At 40.1% G+C, this 19,486-nt stretch overlaps 1 protein-coding gene across 1 annotated transcript in view; it reads right to left on the bottom strand.

Moving 5' to 3' along the window:
- Positions 1-19,486, bottom strand: part of il1rapl1b (interleukin 1 receptor accessory protein-like 1b) — a 688,249-nt gene that overhangs the window by 303,982 nt on the left and 364,781 nt on the right. The window contains exon 5 of the mRNA XM_080203179.1: positions 13,896-13,970. Within this exon, the coding sequence (XP_080059305.1) occupies positions 13,896-13,970 (75 nt within the window). The remainder of the gene's footprint in view (positions 1-13,895; positions 13,971-19,486) is intronic.

The following is a 19,486-nucleotide window of genomic DNA, read 5'->3' as shown; positions in this document are numbered from 1 at the left end:
GTTGGGCAGAATTGAGTTTCGGCGACATGGATTCTGCTCACCAGTTGAAAAACCAGTGGGAGCCTCATGTCACCAACATTATTCTGAAGTGACCTGGCACTCACCTGGATAGTGCCAGGTCACCCATTGAATCAAGGATCCTGGGGGGTGGAATTCCCCCCCGCCGAGAGCTGTTGGGAGGAGCTGAGCAGGACCAACAGTGCCAGTGGGAGCTGAGGCTGCAGGCATATTGCTGATCCATCATTGCTGATGGATATTCAGATACATGCCTGGCTGCAGTGGCTTGTGGCTTCAATCAATAAAAAATGGCTTACAGTAACAGTAAATAAAACAAAACCCTGCTTTATTAACATTGGGTCACAGTAGATTGACAATAGCATCTATCCTTTTCTTCCCCCACACTTAATTAGTAATAAGTTTGATAAAAGAACCAACCCTTGGATGAAACAGTGATGATCACTCACATAACATATATTTTTAACTGATCTTTAATTAATTGAGATTTGAACAAGCAAATTAGATTGCCTAATTACGCCATGATTTAATTAATTATTTTTTTCCATGCTGCATTCCTCTGTGTAAATGATTCCTGTTTATATTACTCTCATTATTGCTGCATTGCTCCATGCTGCTTTGGGAAAACCTCATAAATTGATTTTTATTCTTACTCAGCAGCCTTTACAATGAAACAGGCTCTTGCATGTAACTGTAGCATTGGGAGCACATTAAGTAATTAACACATACCCTGGCTTATGCACAAATTATATGTTCTTCCCGAAGAAATTTCAGCAATGACACCTGTCTGCTTTGACTAACTTATGATAGAAACTCATCTTTAGGACTGTTAACTAATGAACAATTCTCAATAAATGGAGATAAAAAGGAACCTGTTATTTTCTGCTGTTGAAAGGGATTGTGGTTTTTTTTTGCCCTGTTTATCACCCCAGCCACTTTTCCAGCTGCTCACCTCTTCAAACTCCTCCATTATGGAAAGCATAAAATGCCTTTCTATGTTTAATTACCAGGAGGGATGATTCAAGCAGGCTGGGCTGAATACTGCTTTCATTTAGTTCATTTTGTTTCCTTAGGAAGGATTAAACACTTTACTTCCTGCATGGTCTCTCAGGGATCCCCATTACATTAACTCATGGCATGTGTTATTGGGCATGGGGAAGTGCCAAGGGGCAGGGCTGGTGGGGTGATCAGTGGGGGTTGGGATGGGTTCCGTTGCCACTCTGCGGCCAGGGTTGGTCATTGGAGTGGGGTGGTGGGGGGGTTGTAGGTCAGCTTGCCAGGGGAACAGGGTTGGTGGGGCGGGGGGGAGGAAGCAGGGGGCGGCAGAATGATTGGAGTTCAATGGTTTGGGGGGATGGTGCTGGAGATCAGGGCAGGCACCGGCCTAGCACATTCAGGGGGCCAGTGGTCAGGCTGTGGGGAGGTGGAGGGCCAACGTTGCAGGGATTACCAGGCTGGCCAATGATTGAGCTGGCCAGCATCAGGAGGCTGGCAGACAGGGGCCACTGAACACGCGCTGATCCCAGTGCTGACAGATCGGCACATACACAGTGGTCCGCTCGGCACTATCCAGCCAGCCTCTCCAGCAGGAATTGGCCCCACCCCCTGAAATTTAATGCCATTCACTCTGGTGGTCTGCAGTGCACAGTGTGGGGGAAATTCTTCTCTGAACCCCCACTGAGAACAAAGCATAAATGACTCCAGTTTTCATGTGAATTCAACACTTAGAATTTATTTAGAAGAATTCCAGCCAAAGCCTTTTCTAATTAGAGGCTGGGGTCTCGATGATGCGCCTGAACTATCTAAAGTCTGGCAGCTACTTAGAGGATTCGATTTATTGCTGTCACATGTATTAGCATAGAGTGAAAAGTATTGTTTCTTGCACTCTGTACAGTCAAAGCATACTGTTCATAGAGAAGGAAAGATGAGGTTGCAGAGTGTAGTGCTGTAGTCACAGTTAGGGTGTAAAAGAAGATCAACTTAATATAAGAGATTGAATTAAAGCATTGTTACAGAGTTTATGAATTAGAATAGAGTTTTAAAAGCATAGAATGGGAGTAAAAGGTAAAATTAGAGGGTATGCAGGGCACAGCTTGCAAGAAGTCATCACACTCCTGCGCCATCTTATAATACTGCCATCTCTGTCCAGAACTTGTGTGATTGCTCTCATTTTCTCCCCCTGTAGTTTATGAACTTATCCAATGAGTAGCTGAATCGTACATTTTAAAACTGGTTGAATATCAGAATGGATAGCAAGCTAGCCATTAAACAGAAACCAGAGAGTAGAGCATAAAGACAATTAATTTGACTGGTAAAAGATGGAAAGTAATTTTCCATAGGGATCAGTGCTGACACCACTGCATCTCGCAGTTTACACCACCAATCTGCACTTGGAAATTGGAGGTACAATTTTGAAATTTGTAGTTGCCACCAAACTGGAAGTATTGCTGACCACAAAGAAGAATACAAGAGAATACAAGAAGAGTGTAATAAATTTAGGACATGGATGTTTATTTGGCAAATTAATTTCAAATTACATCAGAGTGAGGCAGTGTTTTTGGTAGGAAGAATAAATTGCTTGGAAAATAAGTCTAGGAGGAATAGAGGAACAAAGGGATCCACCAGTATAGGTGCACAAAACATTAAAAGTGATAATGCAGGCTCATAACTTGTTAAAAAGCAAACCAAGCACTGGAGTTCATTTCAAGATATAAAGTTGAATAGCTAGGGACCATGTTAAAATCCCTCAGCCAGGGCATGTTACAATGTATAATTCTAGTATCTATATTATGAAAAGAATATAAAGGCACTGCTGAAAGTTTTTAAAAAAATGCAAAGGTGATACCAAAACAGATTGTTACTATTAGGAAAGATTGACAGACTGGGGCTGGTTTCTCTAGACTTTGTTAAAGAAGCTGGCTGATCAAAAAAGGAAAGAATTTCATATTTTTTCATTCACAACCTTCCATGCGTGGTCTCAAAAGCTCAAAGTCAACCACAGCAATTAAAGCAATAAGATTAACAATGGGAATTATAACTCTACCGATCAGAGGTTGCTGAATATATACATGGTATTACATGAGGGGAGGGAATGGCTCAACTTCCTGTAGCCACACACGAGGTTCAAACATGTAAAAATAGAGTGAACAACACACCACTAACGAAGTGGCCCCATCACTCAATCTGACACTTTTTATAGCTAACATCTGAAGTACTGGTATACATGTATCTTAAAGATTAATATAGAGTTGGCAGCAGCACATGGTGAGTCAGCAAGATACAAGTGGGCTGCAGCCAGGTTGGTTGGAAGTATAACTCCTGCGCCAGCTCACTGGTGGGCGAGATTGCAGATGTGAACTCAGATGAAGACGTTGATGCAATATACAGGAGAATGCTGATGAGCAATGCTGAGTGCATTGGCTGGTTCTCCTGTCAAGGAGCATAAAGGAGTTTGGCCACAGCTTTGCAATGGGTATTACACAAAGCTCGCCCTCTCCTTACCTCCAATTCTATAGTCTGGCCCGGAAACACTGCAATTGCAGTCCTCATCGCTGTTGTAGTATTTTCTGTGGACAGATCGGTTTGTCCTCATTGTAAAGACTCAACAACAGGCCTGGTTAAAACCAGCAATTCACCTCAGCACAGTCAAAAACACTCCTCAGAATTTCTAGACAATCTGTAGTATTATTAGCCCAATCACCTTATCTACAAAGTTGGTGTCTAGCCTTGAAAACAACACCATTAGAGGGTCCCTCTTGCAGCTGGTTATTAGTGAGAAAATACGTTGAGTGAACCCTGCATGGTATGGGTTTGTAAACCGTGCCCAAATCAGCCAATCATGATTATTTGTTGCCACAGTCTACCCAGTTGGGAAGCTTCCGATGCATACGTGGCTCTTCCACAAGTGTAATTGCCAGCACGAGAGACTGCCTAGGCCACATCAGAAACAATTGGAGGCGCTACATGCCCTACTCAGAGCACCTCCTGATTCCGTAGTGCTGGCTGCAGCAATGAGCCCACTTTCTGGCCCTGATTCCTTAAGATGAACCTTTAATTCCAATGTTGCATTTTGTGATTCTGTGTCACAGAATTCAGAGCAATGGCTAAATTGATGACAAGTGGGGTCAATTTGAGCATAATGTGCCTCAATTCTTCAGGGGTGTACTTGTGCCAAATTCTGTGGGACAACTAACCAGAATACTCCATAATGCATATTGTGGCAAATCAGAAGCAGCACAGCTTGCTCACTATGTGTAAGGTTATTCCAAATATCAAGAAACCATTGCAGTGATCTCTTTGGTGTTTTTTCTATTTTTAAGAAGATCTTGGTAGGATGAGAATCTCAATTGCTGGATAATAGAATTCATCTTGATTTTTAATTTCAAGTACTCCAGTCTGCGCATCAGATCCTGTTACAAGTGGCTCCAATTTCTATATGGACAGAGGCCTCTTGAATAAAAGTGACAGACTGTAATCAGAGTTTTGCTTGGTTTCACAGAGTCAGAAAAATATCTATCTGAAAGGATCAGGCTGCCTCCCATGCTGACACTTTGTATTGATTAAGGGAAAAATCTGCACTGCTTTCCAATAATGTTCATTACATGGTCAATTGGCAAGAATTTGTGTGTGGCCTGTTTCTCAGCTCTACAAAGCACCCGAAGTCTGGGAAATAAAAGATGCGGCTTTCTCAAACACAGGATCATACTCCACTGCCTCATCATTGTTTAGTCCAAGTAGCAATGGCTAAAAATACCTTAAATATAGCAACTTCATGATCATCAAGAAGGTGGAACTATGCAAATACTTATCCAGCTAATTTAGGCACGGAGTTATGATGATCTAATGCAAGTAACAGCATTACCGTCTTCAGTTGCTTCATCAATAACCTTCCCTCCATTATAAGGTCACGTAGGGGTGCTCGCTGAAGATTGCACAATACCATTTGTAACTCCTCAGATATTGAAGCAACCCATGCATTCTGCTTAATCCTACTCCCCAGCTATCTAATTCCCTTTCAATTATCTTGATCGAACCTGCCTCCACTGTCTCAGGAAGGGTGGAGGCAGACCCAAACTAGTTTCTGGGTGCAAAAAAGGTTTTCCTCATATCACTCCTTCTCCGCTTGCCCATTATTTTGAATCTGTGTTCCTTCGTTCTTGATGCTGTCTTGAGAGGGAACAATTTCTCACTATTTACCTTGCCGATACTCCTCAGGATCTTGAATATTTCTATCAAGTCTCCTCTCGGATTTCTTTTCTCCAAGGAAAACAGACCCAATCTCTCCAAGCTATTCTCAAACCTGAAGATTTTTATCCCTGGAATCATTCTTGAGAGTCTCCTTTGTACCCTCTCCAATGCCTTCACATCCTTCCTCAAGTAAGCCGTCCAGAACTGGACTCAGTACTCCAGATGAGACCTAATTAGTGTTTGCACAAGTTTAACATGACTTCCTCATTCTTGAACTCAATACCTCTATTAATAAAACATTGGATACCATCTGCTTTATTAACTGCTCTCTCAATATGCCTTGCCACTTTTAATGCCTTATATATACACTAAGCTTCCTTTGTTCCAGTGCTTTCTTAAGAGTTTTGCACTTTATTTTATACTATCTCTCCACATTCTTCTTGCCAAAACGAATAACATTCAATGACATAATCATCACAGAAGCCCTCACTACCAACAAACTAGATGCTATTAATAATCAGAAACTGAACTGGATCAACCATACAATACTGCGGCATGTCAGAGCTGGAAATTCGGCAGAGACTAACTCACCTCCTGACTCTCTAAATCCTGTCCACCATTTACAAAGCACAAGTGAGGAACGTAATAGAATACTCTTCACTTGCCTCGATGAGTGCAGTTCCAACAACACTCACGAAGCTTGGCGTTATCAAGGACAAAGCAGCCTAGCAATCACCTTCAACATTCACTCTCTCCACCACTGATGTACAGTGGCAGCAGTCTGAAGCACATACAATAAATAGCACTGTCGTAATTCACCAAGGCCCCTTCAATTGAGCCTTCCAAACCCTTGACTTCCATCACTTAGGAGGACAAGGCTAGCAGATGCATGGAATTGCCACCATGATGTGCAAGTTCTCCTGCACATCATCCTGCCTCAGAACTATCTTGCTGTTCCTCCACATTGTTGGATTAATATCTTGGAACTCCCTCCCTAACAACACTGTGGGTGTACCTGCAACCCAAGGACTGCAGTAGTTCAAGAATATAGCTCATCACCATCTTCTCAAGGGCCATTAGAGATGGGCAATAAATGCCAGCCTAGCCAGTATGTCCACATCCCATGAGAGAACAAAAATAAGATACTCATGCCATAATTTCCTGCAAATCCTGTGCTAGAAAATTTATGCATACTGTGGATATGCCATTGATATGCAGAAGGTTTTCTGTAAATGCTGGCCCATCCTGACTGTACTATGTGCAGGTGAGGCAATATTTTGGTTCAGTCATTTTCGTTTATGATTTATAGCCAATGATGTAATTTTGAGCTGGAAAGACGGGAGATCAAAGTTGTTGCGATTTGAATTATTCAACCATTGCTGAGATAAATAGAAGCACTGTTATCCATTTTAAATTGTTGCCTGACAAACAACAGACATTGAATCTACTTGATGATTAGTGTCTTAAATAGAACAACAATCATAATGATTACTTGACCTTTTAAGCTTGCTAACTTGTGGATAGATACTGTGCTGTCTGATATTTGTAATGAATTTGTTTGTTTGAAATATATTTCCCCAATATGTCAATAAGAAGCTTACGTTCTTTTAAATAAACTATTTATTGATAGATTAAAAGAGCAGGCAGAGCAACTTCATATGAACAAATGTGTTAATGTGTTCTTTTGAATTACAAAGTGCATTCAAATCATTGGTGATTAACTGCTTCTTTATTAAGAAAGAACTAATTAAAGGCATCCTCTCAATCACAGAAGCTATTATCTGCTTCCAACAGGAAAGTAAAGGGCATAAATGATACAGGACAAATGACCAAAATGGCCCTTGTGTTGCACTTAGTGAAAGAAGAAAATCGAACCATCTGTCAGCTATCCAACATGTAGGGAGCTACTGAGAACAGTTTCAGATTTCACCTAGTGTGGCTGGATTAAAAGCACTTTCTAGCACTCAATATGTGCCTGCAGGGATGATAATAAAAAGCTAGGAAAACTACTGAACTACTGACATAAAATTTCTTGGTTAACAGGTGAATTGGTAAAGTGTGTCGCTGTCAGTAACAAATGCATCCAATATCAGCCCCTCCACCAAAACTTACAGCACAATGTATTGATTGGACAGAATTTGGCAGTGATTCAGTTTAAATGTCATGCAGGGATAGCATTTCCTGATTGTAACAAATATAGTGCAATCTAAGGAAAGGCTTTCGGCTAAGTGCTATAATGGACATTGCTGGTGAATGTTTCATCCTCCAGCTGAATTCCTTATGGTCAAGATCTGTTTGTAAATCTAAATCAGGAACTATTGTTAAGCAACCATAAAACTGTAATGAAATCTATTTAATGGAAGGTGACTTTTTTTGACTTTGTGCTCGTGCAGAGAATACAATTCCACGCTGTTTGCATGAGATTCTCCAATCGTTTAAAATGATAGTCAGAAAAACATGCTCAGTGGACACGCTGAGTTCATGTAGATACTTTTGAGAGCCTCCCCTCTGAGAATGCAAGGTCTGAAAATTATCCTTGTATCTGAGTGAGGGACTCAACTATATGCTGCATTTGTTAATTTTGTGGATATTATATAGAGAGCCAATATCCAAACGTACCAATGATACAAAGATAATGTAAGCAGCATAGATGAAAATATAGAATCACAAAGAAATATGACTGGATTACAGAATGAGAAAAATTGTGGCAAATGAATTTCAATGCAGGCAAAAGCCGCATCATCCAACTTGGACCTAAATTAATAGAACAATGTACTTTCTAAATGGTGAAAAACTAATTGCAAAGGTAGCTTTGTGGATTGTGATGCAAAGATAATTAAAATGTCAGGAGTATGTTAGAATTATAAGGTTCATAAGCAACTATATTTTGGGACTGTGGCTTTAAATTTAGGATAAATGGAAGGCATGCGGCATATTGTGAAGTCTATTTGACAGAAAGTCTGGGTGGTTTGATTGGTAGAGATCGAAGGAGAGATTAGATTGTTTTATTGAGAAGAAGGGGCAATTTATTTGTACTTAGAGACAATGATAGTTGTCTTTGCATTTACAATGAGTAGACTCCCGAGTCCCCCAAATTCTCAAATGGGTGTTGAAAGTACTGTGTTGTAAACAGTTGTGATATAAGCTGTCCGTTTACTTATAAGATGAAAAAGATTTGTGATTAGGCATAACTAATTAGCTTTTCTAACTGAATGCACGGTTGATGTGTTTCAGGTTGCCATGGGGAAGAGTGCAGAGTGAACCATTTGAGATCTGGTTATTGACTTTCCGACAAATTAATAAATATGAGAAACAGTTAGCAATTCTATGTGGGCAACAGAGAAAGAGGCTGCATGATTTTCAGAGCTGCCGTGGCCAGATGTGAGGGAGCCAGGTGGTTTCTAGACTGAGAGATGCATCTCTTAGCCTTCATAGGCCTCTGGGACATTTGAGCTGGCATGATTAGGTGGTAGAAAATCGGAACAGGCTTTATTACTGGTGGTGTACTGAAGAAACTCTTCTCAAACTGAGGACAACACTTGGAGATGATCACTCAAAGTTACTACTCAGAAAAGTGGGAATTCAGGAACCCATTGAAAGCTGGGAGGAATTGTGAACTGTTTGCCCATGGAACATTCAATGTTTGATAAATAGAAAAGGGGAATGTTCCTCTTCATAGTTTAAATTATAATTTTCCTAAAAGTTAAAATAGGCCAGAATTTTACTCTCTCCCACTAGCAATTCTTTTTGGTGGGACTTTCTCCTGAGCGAGGGGCAGAAGATCCAGCTGTAGCCACTTAATCTCATTTGCATTTTAAATGGCTACGGGACACTTGGAGTCAGTGCGGATGTGTTCCTACCAACTCTCTTAAGGCAAGGAGCAAAAACTCTTGGGCCAAATGACTTCCTACTGCACTGTAGGGTTTCTATGGTTTCTGAGAGCTTAGAAACATTAATTTGACAGAGACAAGGGGCGTCCAAAACCATAAAATCCAACCTGAAGTCAACAGGCCTTTTCATGCTCTGCCCTGCGCCTGCTCTGATTCCTGGGCTGGGTGGGACGGTAAAATTCTGACCAAGAAAAGTAAACTAGTGTTTCCTGGATCCACAGCAGAAAATATATTTAATAATTGAACTATCAGATATACTATGGATGGTATAGAGAGACACTGAGCTATATTTCAATATTAGGGGGTAAGAAAAGGCTGGAAATAATACATCTTAATTCAGTGTAGCAGTAAGCTATTAATATGGATGAATTAGACGCAATTAACCTAGCAATATTTTAAAATTGTGTACAACTAATTTATTTTAATTAAGTAATAGAAGATATAGATATTATCCAAGAAAAATTGCAATAATTTAAATCTCTACAGTTTGCCAAAATTGTTTAGTTATGATTTGGAAGCTTTGGTTCAGTGGGGTAGATATTATTTTCAGGCACCCTCCCTTCCCTCTCTGATCATTGACAGACTTCATGTGCAAGTTGCATTTGGGTTTTCCTCACAGCCAGCCAATTATGGAGCATTGATCAAGTTTGGGTTCTGTGCTGTTTCCAAGAATTATAAGTCCAAATTCTAACTAGGGATTTGCAGTAGAATGGAGTACGTTAGCCAACGGTGGAATTATTCAGCCTCTCCTGCTGGTAGGAATTTCCTTTGAAATGATTATCCACCCTCTGCTTGAGATAAACATCATTGAAAACTACAAAATAAACTGCAGACTAAGAGTGTTCCAGCTATTGTGGGATCAAATAAGCTCAGAATAGAACAATGTCAAACATATGACAAAAGGGCACTTGACAGCATCAGAATTTTGACTGATTATAACAATACAAAGCAGGCATCCAGACACAGGACTATCCATTTTCTTCATACCATCACATTGTGTCCCTACCATAGGTCACATTAGAAATTACAGATCATGAACCTTTCTGTTTATAAACAATCCAAAGATACCGGTGACTCCAAGTGTTTATAAAGAGAAAAAAATGAATTTGCAAGCTTGAAAAGCGCTGTTGTGACTCCCACAAATTCCTGAACAGATGATCAGAGATTGGCTGAAGAATGCTGGTGGTCTGGGGCCACGAAGACATATGCAACATGTAAGAATTCTGTTACCCATGCGTTCCTATTAAAGCAAGTGGCTGAATGAAATGAAAAGGTCCATTTCACGACGGGATTGGAATAAAATGCATATTTACGAATAAGACATGACATGATTTGTTAAAAACTGCTAATAAGCCAAATATTCACCCCAAGCTTTCATCCAAAATCATTAATTCAATTAAACAAAACAAATGTACAATTTCTTCATTTTAAAAATGTGTGGATTAGGTTGATTGGCCATGCTAAATTGCCTCTTAGTGTCCTGAAATGCGTAGGTTAGAGGGATTAGCAGGGTAAATATGTGGGGTGACCAGGATAGGACCCGGATGGAATTGTTGTCAGTGCAGACTCAACCGGCCAAATGGCCTCCTTTTGCACTGTAGGGTTTCTATGATTCTTTCTATGATTCTAAAGCACCACATCGTTTACATAGAGCATATGCATATTTCAGAAGTGACCCTCAGAAACGACTTTAAAGCATCCTAACGTCAAAAATAAATAATCAGGGATAGTCTACAGCTTTATGATTCCACCCTGGGAGCTTTATAGTGCATGTCAGGGAATTTGGGAGAACACTGGAAGTGATCTTTTTGACCATTAACATAAACAGCTCAACGATCATACACAGGCTGCAACTCGAACTTCTAATATGTTCCTGTGCTGCATGAAGTTCCCAGCTGGAAGTGCAAACTCGAAAAATAATTCATCAAGGCTACTATTTCAAAATTTATTGAAGAGGGAATAGAGATCAGCAGAAGGATTCAATGTGGGTTTTTCCAAGCCTGCTGCCAGAACTTCAGTGAAAATCCTGAGAAATGCAGCTTTGTTTCAGTCAATCATGCTAGGTTTTAAGAAGCCCAGAGAAAATTCAAAGAATTATTTTTCCACTTATTTTCCATTCCTTTCAATAAATCTTAAAGATATAAGTCATTTTCGCCCCTTACCTCAAAAGTGCAATGTCAGCAAACATTGCGAATACGTTCCAGCTCTGTTGAACTTGTTTTCAGAATGCATTCTCTCTGCACTTTAAGTGTTTGCATATCCCTTCACAGTTCTAGTTTGTGGACAGTTTCACCTTCTGACGGACACATTGACACAGAATCATAGCCTTCTTGACAAGCCTTCTGCCACATTTGCGCTGGTCCACAGCTAGCGAGTGACAGTGCGATGCCCTCAAAATGGAAGGATCAGATAGATACCTCATGCATTCCACTGGCTGGTTACTTCACAATTAAATCACCATTCCCTTTGAAATTATGGCAAAAATCAAAGCAACAACTTAATGTGCTATTTTGAAAGATCTTTTACTGAGTGTATTCTCTTTGTGCCCGAGAAATAATTTTATCAGTGAAAGATGGCTCCAACATCAACATTGCTTTCATCAAAAAAGTCACAGTTATTTATTTTATACTATGAAAAAAAATGCACTATACAAGGAAGGTGTTTTTGATGTTCCTTTTTATGTGTTTTTCTTTTTTCTTCTGTTTTGTTCCTTGCCACAAGACCACAGAAGTGCATTTTGTGTTAATAATTAATGTGTTTTTTCATGTCAACTGTGACGTTCATTTGTACTTTCTCGGCATTAATATTGATCAAACCAAACAAAAGGTAATATAAAGACATTAACAATGTGAAAACTGCTAGAGTAACAGCCCAATTGTTCCTTTTTGTTCTGAGCATGTTTTTGTAATTGAGATTGATAAGGCACCACTTGATTCGATCATAACAGTAAGATGTATTTTGCTGTGGGTACTTGGTGTTCATAAAGATTTTGCTCTCCAACTAATAAAACAAAAACACAGTTTGAGTAATACGGCTACCACTGGCTTATTTTGAGAAACACATAATAAAACAGGTATTTAGGATTTGCACACTGACATGAAAATGAATAGTCTCTTTGGCTTAGTCATGCTGCAAGCCATCGTTCCTTCTCAGGGGACCTGACAACATTGTGGTTTTGGTGCAAGTTAGCAATGTATTTATGACACTATCTGCCACTGTGCAGTAGGTGTAAAATATCAACTGCTGGCCAAGTGCTTACTGCCATTCCTGTTGAGATTATACTGCTGCCCAAAATAAGGAAATACTTCTGGTGAAAGTAAATGTCATTCGAATCTGAGCGATTTTTCAAACTGGCAGTGTCAAAATAATGCGCAATCTTTTTATTATAGTATTCCAACATCTACTAAGTAATTCATTATTTTGTCAAATTAGGTCATTTAGTAATTGTAATATCTAAAGCACTGAATGACAAGGCCCACTCATATCCATCAATAAGACACAGTGCCCAACTGTGTTGGCATCAATTCAGTAAAATGAACCACAACTCTACTTAATGAGTACATATTAATGGTTTAATAAGGCAAGTTTGAAAGAACACCACCAATCCAGTGTTCACCACAGTCTGATATTATGGAGCTCAACCTGGTGAGCTATAGCCTGATCAAAACATAATGCCACTTCATTCAGCATTCACCATGTCATTAAAACATCATAACACCTTATTGCTGGTTCAGCACGTCTCACCTTAAATCACAGCATTTTTTCATGGATTTACCTCAACCTGGGATTAAAACATTTGTCCTATTCCAGTCCAGGTTAGCCATAGACTGGGAGTAGAATTTCAGACTGGGATTCGGCACTTTAATTTGTGAGAAACCACACAGTTACGCTTAAATAGGAAGTATCACCATGAAAAGTTCAAAAAGGCTGCAACAAATTATAATTTTGCACTGATGCAAGTAAATTATTGAAGCCAACAGAATCAGGGAGAAGAATTATCTGCAGACGCTGTGACTAATTAAGGCAGCATTGTCATTAACTATACACAATAATTCAGATGTTACACTAAAGCTTAGTAACCCACACCAGTATCTCACCGGTGTCACAAAAACAGCAAAATGGCAGAAATATAAGGAATACAGAATCTTATCGTGATTTATGTGCAGCAATTCTAGTTTCAGAAAGGGGCCCTGGTGGTGAAACTGTCTTCAATAAATATAAAGCTACATTCAAGCATTGTCCTTTGAATACTTCATTTAATCCAGGGATAAAGCGTCATTTAACAAGTAATCTTAACCTTTTGAAATACTAGGTATTATACTGCATTTAATAAATAGCAGTTAAACAATATAAAACTGGTTGGCATGAATTACAAAAAAAAACCAAATGGGTTGGTACATAATCGATGAGCAGCTAACATGTAATAGTGTTGCTAAAGCTTGGGCCTATGCCACCTTTTCTCTATTGTAAGGCCACTGATTAATATTGTGTCACTTGCACAAAAGTGCAAACATGCATTCTGTGGGTAATTGCTCCTGAGAAGTTGCAGTACTACTCAATATCATTACACAATTTGCTTTGATTCTGGCTGTTGCTACAGAAACCTGTTATTTAAGCAACCTTGTGTCTGATCATTGTTAATGGCTCGTGTGACCCACACACATGAGACAAGTCAATGTAAGTTAGCACAAAGAAACATCCCATTAAGGCATATGGGGCAATACATTGCACAATTGCTGAGACTCTCAGAAACCTCCAGTTACTTTATCTATAGCATGAAAAGGTAAAGACACTTTGACTTACCAAGCTGTGCCTCCACAGGGTTTAACCTGTTTTCTAAAGGATAGAGGAACTTGGGTGGTTTGTCTGTCATTGGAGCTGTAAGAAAATATTTACACTTTAAGTGCATTGGAACAAAACATTTACCAATGATCCATATAACATACATGAGGAAACTAACCTCAGACATGTCTGACGTAGCTGACATATATCTGTATAGAATATAAGTGCATGTGTGTTATACTCAGCACAACCAAAAGGTTGATATTTGTAAACTGATCAGAAGTCATATTTATATTTCATATAAATATGACTTTCATATTTATGAAAGCATTCTTCGGTCTCATTTTCCAGAAATGACCAGATGAATAATATGCTTTTCCAACATATTAAAATACCACCACTGCCATTCCAGGAATGGTAAATTAAACAGTCAGAGTCTAATATGGCAGGAGTGGGCAAAATCTTGATTTGAGATGAGAGGATTAATAAAAGCTGCTGAGAAGAAAAGCCTTGGGTGAATTAAGTAATAAGACTATGTCATGAGAAGACAAGGAACAAAAAAGTGGTTCGTTGGTAGCTAAAGGTAAAGCACACTTGCAAAGTGGTAAGAGATAGCAAAGAGCTACAGGGGGAAACTGGGGAAAGAAGAATGTAGATACTGCAAAATATTGGAGTAATAATTGTGGTAAGACAGAATCTATATGGTTGGATACATTTCCCCGGTGTGCATTACTGGCCCCTACACCATGGATGGAAAGTTTTCTATTGGGTGGATGGGGTGGTCTCTCGTCTCCTGGCCCCACGAGAATTTATTTACAAGGAAAGAAAATGTCCACATGAATTTAGGTGCATATCTTACACACCTAAAGGGACAATGAGTTATGAAAGATTGCGCTGAATGATTATGTATATTGGTATCACACAATGAGTGAACATAAAACTCAACCTGGATGCTAGTGTTCAGCAGGAAATAGCGAATTGGCAGGCTGACATACTTACCTGTAAAATCAAAAGGAATGTAAAACAAACTGTTACTTCCCAATGGAAAGACATTGTAACTACTGTCATTTCATTTTCCCAGTCAAGGAAAATTTCACACCCAGCCGTCCTAGCTTCTTTTAACTTGCTAGTTAACCATCTGTGTCAGTGCATGTGGGAAGCCGAGAAAAAACGTGGGGCTAATTGGACCCAGTGTGAAAACTCATTCCTTAAGATTTTAATTACCATCAGAGATTTAAAATGCATATTCTTTTACATTTCTCATATCAATCAGATTGATCAAGAATATAAATGACTTACATTTAGCACCTTTCATGATTATCAGAAGACTCAATGCTCTTTACAGCAATTAAATAGCTTTGAAGTACAGTCACAATGGTAATTTAGGAATGAAGTAGCTGATTCACACACAACAAATTCCCATAAACAATAAAGTAATAATGAATCAATAATCTGTTTTTCTTTGATACTGATTGAGGGACACACATTGACTACGATATCAGGGAGAGATGGCACCTTCAACAGTGTGGTGCTCCTTCAGTACTGCACTGGAGTGTCAGCCTTAATGTTTGTTCTCAAGTCCTGCAGTAGGAGACAAATTCTCAATCTTCTGACCCAAAAGCAGCTTGGTACCAACTGAGCCATCACTGATCTATAGATCTCAGATTCCCTGAGGAAGGCACTGCATCAAAATAGATTCATAATCTTCACATTTCCCAATCTAAAGCCCATACAAAGTCTGTATCTAAGCGGAAATGAACAACTGACATGGCTTATTTGCTACTGATTTAGGGAAGTTACATACATACATATGAATTAGGAACAGGAGGAGGCTCCTCGGCTTCTAAAGCCTGCCCTGTCATTCAATAAGATTTTGTCTGATTTGATTATAACTTCAAACTCACATTCCTGCTGACCCTTCATAACTTTTCACCTCCTTGTTCATCAAGAATCTATCTCACTCTATCTTAAAAATATACAAAGATGCTGGGCCTGATTCTCCCATCCTGACGCGCACGCCTTTTGGCACGTCAGGTTGTGAGGTGCGCGTGTTGGCCATTTCACAGGATTCACTCATGTGTTTCCAACGCGTGCACGTCTCTCCTAGCCGGACAGAATAGGCCCAATTGGGACCGCTCTGGAAACGGCTGGGAAGACAAGGTAAATGATTTAAATCTATTTTTAAATCTACTTTAAATGTGATTATCAGGTCTGGAACTGAATTCTTCCAGCCTGATAGCATCTCCCATCCTGCCAGAAGTATTCCACTCTGGCAGGGTTTAGAATAGTTCCCCACTTATGAGGAACGAGGGGGAGACCCCGCTGGAGTGGGGGAGCAATCGGGGCCACAGAGGGTTGGGAGGCGGTAGGTGGGAGGAGGGAGGCTGGAGATTGCAGTGCTCCAGGACAGGGTGGGAGTTGGGGCTGGCTCGGAATGCTCGTGCAGGTCCCAAACGAGCTGCAATGCAGTGGGGGCCCAGGCTAGCCAGCACACTGCAGTCTGACAGATCGGGGCCACTGCACGCACGCAGAGTTCTGGAACTGTCAGGCTCTGGCATGAATAGGCCCCACCAGCTTTAAATGTTATTCATGATTGTGACCTCTGCACTGCACAGAGTGTGGGAAATTCGAATCTGAACTCCTACTGACAAAACAATTGCGAATTACACAATATTTCCTGTCAATTCAGCACTTAAAATTTTTTTGGGAGAATCGGGCCCGCTGCCTTTTGTGGAAGAGTTCCATAACCTCAGCCCTCAGAGAAAACATTTCTCCTTGTCTCTGTCTTCAGTAAGCGACCTTTCGTTTTTAAAAATAACCTGTAGTTATAGATTCTCCAACAAGAGGAAAATTTCTCTCTGCATCCACCCTGTCAAGTTCCCTCAGGATCTTAAAGTTTTGATCAAGTCACCTCTTACTCTTCTGAACTCTAATGGATACAAACTTGATATCTCAACCTTTCCTCATAATTTAACCTGACAATACCTGGTATTAGTCTACTGTGAACTGCTTCTAACACATTTCCTTCAATAAGGGGACCAATACTGTGAACAATGCTCCAGGTATGTTCTCACCCATGCCCTGCACAACTAAAGTACAACCTCCTTACTTTGTAACATTTTATAGTCTCTTTACACCCTCTTCACAATTTACTTTCCTTGCTATCTTTGTGCTGTCAGCAAATTTATCAACCGTACTTTCACAGTCCCTTCATCCAAGTCGTTTGGGCCCTAGCACTTATTCCTGTGATACACCACTCATCACATCCTGCCAACTAGAAAGCACACTTATGCCAATGCTGTTTCCTGTTAGCCAGCTAATCTTCAATTCATGCCAATATATTACACCCTATATCATGAGCTTTTATTTTACAATAAATATATCTATTTCTTATTACTCAGCCAATTTTGTAGCCATGTTGACTGTCCTTATCATTCCTGGTAGTTGTAAGGTGCAGTTGGGGGATCGGGACTGGGGTCAGTAGTATAATTACTCAGGAATTAGAAGTGGTATTAATTCTTCGAATTTTTTCTGATAATTATTCTGGAAAGACATTCAGAACCATCCAAAGTTTGGATTTTAAATCAGAGTTTCAGTTGGTTCCCAATGCAACGCAAATGCCCATTGGAAGCTTGAACTTTCAAGACAACTGCCGTGCAAATTTTCCGGGAGACTTTTGGCTGGCGCATCTTTAGGATACCTCCCTCCCTGCTGGGTATGACGCCCCGGAGATCTAAAGTTATGAGCCATAAAAATATAGTGATTTCAAGGCCAACTTTCCTACTAAGCCAACATTTGGAACTAATGATGTACATACGATGTATGTATAAAATCCCCCATTCTATTGACTGAATGGTGCACTAAAGAGTGAGTATGTGTGCTATTTTGAATAAGTTGGGCCATTCAGAGCTTGCCAGCCTATAAGCTATGGGCCAGTTTAAGCTCTGGTCATCTGGTCCATAAAGCTCAGGTAAATATATACACCCAGATTCCTTGCTTGTTGGTCTGTACTGTTGAATTTTGTGGAGCTTTAGAAAAAAGGTTTTCTGTGCTGTTACTTTACTGTTGGATAAATCCTAGATTAAGTCAGCAAATCTATTGGACCTGCAGTTAAATGATGTATTATTTAGTGAGAACATGAACTCAAACTTCACATGAGGTTCATGAGGCTGACTGGAGCGTACCTGAGCAGTCGATGAAGATAAAAAGCTTTGACTCTCCTATCCTCAATAAGTGTCTTGGTGAAATCATTAAATAGTCAATGGATTCATCTTCTCATTAAAAGAGAAACACTCTTTGGAGGTATTTTATATGAATCTGGACAATCTCTGTATTTATCAATGCATCCATCATTTGGGTATAATTTGATTTAAGTGTCTTTGTTTTTGTGAAATTATGGTCCAACTGGCACAGAAGTATGAAGGACTTATACTTGAACTACTAAGTATGCAGACTCCTTCCCCTAATTTGAATGGTTTAAGGGTGTCATTTTAAGAGGATGATTAAACAATTTTAAAAGTAAATGAGAATTTTAAAGTAGATTTCCTTTGTATGGCTAATTTTGAACATCACTGAGATAATAGAACATAGAACATAACAGCGCAGAACAGGCCCTTCAGCCCACGATGTTGCGCCGACCAGTTAAAAAGCAATGACCCTCTAACCTAAACCAAACCCTTTCCATCCATAAACCTATCCACGGATCTCTTAAACGCCCCCAAACTAGGCGCATTTACAACTGCAGCAGGCAGGGCATTCCAATCCCTCACCACCCTCTGGGTAAAGAACCTACCCCTGACATCCGTCCTATAACTACCACCCCTTAATTTAAAGCTATGCCCCCTCATGCTAGCTTTCTCCATCCGAGGAAAAAGGCTATCACTGTCCACCCTATCTAAACCTCTAATCATCTTATATGTTTCAATAAGGTCCCCTCTCAGCCGCCTTCTTTCTAACGAAAACAACCTCAAATCCCTCAGTCTCTCCTCATAGGACCTCCCCTCCATACCAGGCAACATCCTGGTAAACCTCCTCTGCACCCTCTCCAAAGCCTCCACATCCTTCCTATAATGTGGGGACCAGAACTGCACACAATACTCCAAGTGCGGCCGCACCAGAGTCTTGTACAGTTGCAACATGACGCTGCGGCTCCTAAATTCAATCCCCCTACCAATAAACGCCAAGACACCATATGCCTTCCTAACAACCCTATCTACTTGATTCCCAACTTTCAGGGATCTATGTACACATACACCTAGATCCCTCTGTTCATCCACACTATTCAGAGTCCTACCGTTAGCCCTATACTCTACACATCTGTTATTCCTGCCAAAGTGAATTACCTCACACTTTTCCGCATTAAACTCCATCCGCCACCTCTCGGCCCAGCTCTGCAACTTGTCCAAGTCCCCCTATAAACTAAGACACCCTTCCTCACTATCTACCACACCTCCGACTTTGGTGTCATCAGCAAATTTACTAATCCACCCAACTATACCCTCATCCAGATCATTTATAAAAATTACAAACAGCAGTGGCCCCAAAACAGATCCCTGAGGCACACCACTCGTAACTGAACTCCATGACGAATACTTACCATCAACCACCACCCT

Source organism: Carcharhinus amblyrhynchos, chromosome 15, assembly GCF_965287045.1.
Source record: "Carcharhinus amblyrhynchos chromosome 15, sCarAmb.v2.hapA, whole genome shotgun sequence".
In the NCBI taxonomy this organism is placed as follows: Eukaryota; Metazoa; Chordata; class Chondrichthyes; order Carcharhiniformes; family Carcharhinidae; genus Carcharhinus; species Carcharhinus amblyrhynchos.
The sequence above is the reverse complement of the archived record's forward strand: the minus strand, read 5'-3'. Positions and strand labels throughout refer to the sequence as shown.